This window comes from Belonocnema kinseyi, chromosome 1 (assembly GCF_010883055.1).
Source record: "Belonocnema kinseyi isolate 2016_QV_RU_SX_M_011 chromosome 1, B_treatae_v1, whole genome shotgun sequence".
Lineage (NCBI taxonomy): Eukaryota > Metazoa > Arthropoda > Insecta > Hymenoptera > Cynipidae > Belonocnema > Belonocnema kinseyi.
The window spans coordinates 174,249,684-174,254,243 of NC_046657.1; the positions used below are offsets into that span (position 1 = coordinate 174,249,684).

Below are 4,560 nucleotides of genomic sequence, written 5' to 3' on the forward strand. Positions count from 1 at the left end.
CCTCGGCGCGTGACATAATAAGTGAACGCTCCCCCATGAATTCCTTGCAGCGTGGAAATTTCAGCGAAGTAGGTCTACAATTTTCTGCGACTACATTTAAGTTTGCGGCAATTCAGGTCGCCATCTGTGATTTCTTTGTGGCACTTAGCTAGCTCTTGCCATTTTTTAAACAAATTTAGGTTGTAAGCAAATGACTCATTTTGAAAGTATTTTTCGATGATAATACTGAGTTGAAAGTGAAGTAATTCTTTGAGATTTTTCGCCTAGCCTGGGTGTGCAGTATTTCCGACCGCCGCACAGTGATAAATATGAGAAAAAATTCGAGCAACGTGACGATTTTAATCAAATAATAAAAAAAAAAACAATTTTATTCTTCTCTAAAAATATTATATTTAATATTTTGAGTGAGATAATTGTTATGACTGCTTATATATTTTTTAATTAAGCATGAAACGATTTCCCTCAACAACAGTGGAAATTGTTTGAAAATAACGCAGGACTACAAAATATTTTCGAGAGTCTACATAGAGTTGACTATGTGTACTATATGTTTTTTGGGTCGCAAATACGAATCCATCCTCAGAATGACTACAGCATTTCAGGATTTGGATTAAATTTAAAAAAGACCAAAATAACCTGTGATAACGTATGCTGCAGACCTTAAACAACATACTCTACAGACCCACAAACCCCAATCCCACATACCGCAGATCCACACACCCCAGACTCACAAACCTAACCTTAAATCGATTTAACTGGAGCTAAAATGTATAAGATGGATCATTTCTTTAACGAGACAAAGATCAGTTCTTGAAATATATGATTGCATATATCCTATGTTTTCTAACTCTGCTTTGTTTAACTTTTAATCCATAGATATCTAACCTCAAACCTTTCAATTTCTATCTTAAATTAATTAAATATGGGAAAAAGTGCATATAAATGTATAATTTTAATCGCAGAAGAAGATAAGTTCTTGAAACAAATAGTTTGGAGCGCATATTTTTAAACTATGCACTGCTTAAATTCAAATTCATAAAAAACTAACCTCAAACCTCTTAAATCCTAACCTCAAATATATTAAAGGTGACCAAAAAATGCATATAACGTATAATTTCTTCACAAGAGAGAATTATTCCTCAAAAAGTTTGTTTTTAAGCATGTAGTTTCTATATCTGCAGATATATGCAGATTTAGAAACTACATGCTCAAAAACAAACTTTTCGAGGAATAATCGTCTCTTATGAAGAAAATATACGTTATATGTATTTTTAGTTCACCTTTAATATATTTGAGGTTAGGCGAATACAATTATACATTTGTATGCATTTAATCCCATATTTGATGACTTTGAGATTCAATTTTAAAGGTTTGAGGTTAGATATCTATGGATTAAAATTTAAACAAAGCAGAGTTAGAAAACATATATTCAATAGTATATTTCAAGAAATGATCTTTGTCTCGTTAAAGAAATTATCCATCTTATACATTTTAGCTCGAGTTAAATCGATTTAAGGTTAGGTTTGTGAGTCTGGGGTGTGTGGATTTGCGGTATGTGGGATTGGGGTTTGTGGGTTTGAGGTTTTTAGGTTTGGGCAGTGTTTGGGATTTGTGGGTTAAGGGTATGTGGGTTTGTAGAGTATGTTGTTGTAGGTCTGCAGCATGAGTTATTATACGTTATTTTTGTTATTTTTAATTTAATCCAAATCCTCACATGCTGAAGTCATTCTGATGATGGATTCGTATTCAGCGACCCAAAAAACATATAGTACACCTAGTCAACTCTATGTAGACTTCCGAAAATATTTTGTACTACTGCGTTATTTTCGAACAATTTTGTTTCGAATTTTGTCCCATATTTATTACTGTGCGCCGTCTCTGATTTCATTGTGGGACTCTTTGAAATTGTATGGGAGTTCTACTTAGTAAATGTATGAAAATCAAACAATTCTTTTTCATTTTTTTAAATATTCAAGAACAAAATAAAACCTTTTTTTATTCATGAATCACAACCAGTGTAGAATTTACAAAATATGTATTAATAGGCATGTTACCGGATGAAATTTACTCATATTTAATCAAATTCATTTTTTACTGAGAAAACTAAAAAAAACACAGAACATGGAGTATTGAGAAAAAAAAGACTACAAAAGACCCTGTGATGAAAAAAATATTCATTCAAGCACAATCGTATAATAATCTAGGGACATGATACTGTCAACTTTTTTTGTTGGCCACCTTACGCATGTTACTTCTGTCCATTTACCAAACAGCAAGAAGCCACAAGCAAGAAGAAATAGAAGAAGCTATGGAACTACGTACATATGTTCTTATGTTAAGTAAAGGAGAAAAATTGATTAGTAAAATTGTTCTGCCTGTTTCAAAGTTTGTACCAGATATTTTTGTTTATTTGTTAAACAAAATCTAGATGTGTAAGGATGTACATTTTGATCATCCTTGTCTTGAAAATAGGTGTGTCACGAAAATATTCAGTTGAAGAGTAGAGACAGAGAATGTCAAATTTGCGTGAATTATATAACTGACCAAAATTTAAGGTTTAATAGTGTAAAATTATATTATTTAGCCAAAGCCAGACATATTTAGCAGAATAAAATTTATATTTGACATGGACAAAAGTAACTTTATTATCAAATATTAAGCAGAAGTTGTGTTTTTACAATAGACGTAAAATGAATATTTTTCAATATCTTCATTGCATTATTAAGAAATGAAGTAATTAGTTTTGAAATCCAAAACTTGCCCCAAAGATTAATTTTTGCTTCTTCAATGCAAAATTGGATCTCCTTTTTTATTTCTTGATCCTTTGATATGAAAAACTTCACTTTAAAATCGAAACTTTCGATGTTCTTCATATTTTTTTAAATAAAAACATCTATCTTAAAAGAGGAAAATTGCTCAAAAATCGTTATTTTGATGTTTAGCCTTTAGTTACAACTAATTTGAAGTTGGTTTTCCTGATTCAGGAGCGCTCAAATTATGAGGTACTTAGTTCATTTAATTTTCTTTACAAAAAATGTCACCAATTTCAAGCCACGGTCGTATACACAGGTTCGAGGACTCTCGTGGTAGGAGAAGTTCCGTTACATAAGCCAAAAAGTTCCACGAACTGATCACCGCGCGACATGATACACTAGTCAAATACCAGTGAGAAATTTGAAAACGTGAACACGTTTTCTAACCTTAAAGTCGGAATGACAGAACCAGAAGCGTGGAATCTGTGTGCAAATATGATATATCTAAAAAAAATGCCATTTATTTGTTCGGCTCTAACGTGTGATAGTATCTCAGAATTTTTAGAAACTTCAGCAAACACTGCGTAGGTGCAAATTGCTATTTCTATATATGTTCTTTGTGTAAAATCAGTATGGATTGAGTATGAAAAATTGGATCGAACAAATCTTCGGATTAAAGACTATGGATTATTAGGACAAACATTATTAGGTTTTAACGACTAATTAAGTAACTCACAGAATATAATATCAAGTCTAGTTTCACAGTGAAGAATTCTGCATCGTGGAAACAATTTAATCATCACATAATTTAGATCAAGCGAACCGTACCTAAATATCTTTCAAATTGAAAGCGTAATTTTAATCTATTCTTTGTTTAAAAGTAGCTGATGAAGGAACAACTGAAGTTGGGGGAGAAGATGAAAAGAAAAGGCAAAAACGTGGTGGAAAAGGAATGCTGAAAACGAAAAAGAAAGATGATATTCCAAAGTTGGTTACCGTGTCCCGAGCTCCAAGAGGAAAGAAAAAATCTGTAACAGTAGTTACTGGACTTAGCACGTTTGGTATGTAAACCTGTTATTATCAGGAAAAACTGATTCTTACTTTTTAATTATAATTCTATTTTTTTCAGATATCGATCTAAAAGTTGCAGCTAAGTTTTTTGGTAGCAAATTCGCGTGTGGTTCAAGTGTGACAGGAGATGACGAAATCGTTATCCAAGGTGACGTTAAAGACGATTTGTTTGAAGTGATTCCTGAAAAATGGCCGCAGGTTCGATGCTTCTTTTTTTCAAAATCCATAAACGCACGCAACTGAGTGTGTTGAGTTGCTAGGCTTAGAGTCTTTATTTATGTTTTATTTTCAGATTGATGAAGATTCAATAGATGACTTAGGCGATCAAAAGAGATAATGAGTGGATGAAATTTGTACTTTCACAATAATGCAGAGGCGTTTCTAAATTTACGGTTTTGAAAGCTTTTTTTGTACACATTGTTACTAGAGTATTTTCTATCCTCAAAGTTCAAAAACGTTAATCTTAATCAGTTACTTTATCTTACTTGATATAGGCATACTTTTTTCGATAGTTATTTGTGAACTATTACCCTTTAATTTAATCTTAATGTTTCTAAAAGATAATGTTTGAGCGTGCAAATTGTTTGGTTATAAACTATTAAAGTTCAAAATACTGTAGTAAAAACAAAATTCTCAGTAAATAGCAAAAGGTTAATTACTTTTCATTGAATTACTCTTATACAATTATACATATTTATTAAAAATCTGTAAATAAACAATTTATGTTTAAGCAAAA

General features: G+C 31.5%; 1 protein-coding gene across 4 annotated transcripts in view; it reads left to right on the top strand.

Annotated features, from left to right (window-relative positions):
- LOC117174646 (density-regulated protein homolog) overlaps positions 1-4,560 on the top strand; it is a 71,219-nt gene extending 66,659 nt beyond the window's left edge. For 2 of the 4 annotated variants that reach the window (XM_033363930.1, XM_033363945.1), the window contains 3 exons: positions 3,635-3,814; positions 3,883-4,022; positions 4,117-4,560. In XM_033363930.1, the coding sequence (XP_033219821.1) occupies positions 3,635-3,814; positions 3,883-4,022; positions 4,117-4,161 (365 nt within the window). In that variant the 3' untranslated portion in view covers positions 4,162-4,560. The remainder of the gene's footprint in view (positions 1-3,634; positions 3,815-3,882; positions 4,023-4,116) is intronic. The other 2 variants (XM_033363936.1, XM_033363953.1) reach the window with 1 other exon arrangement.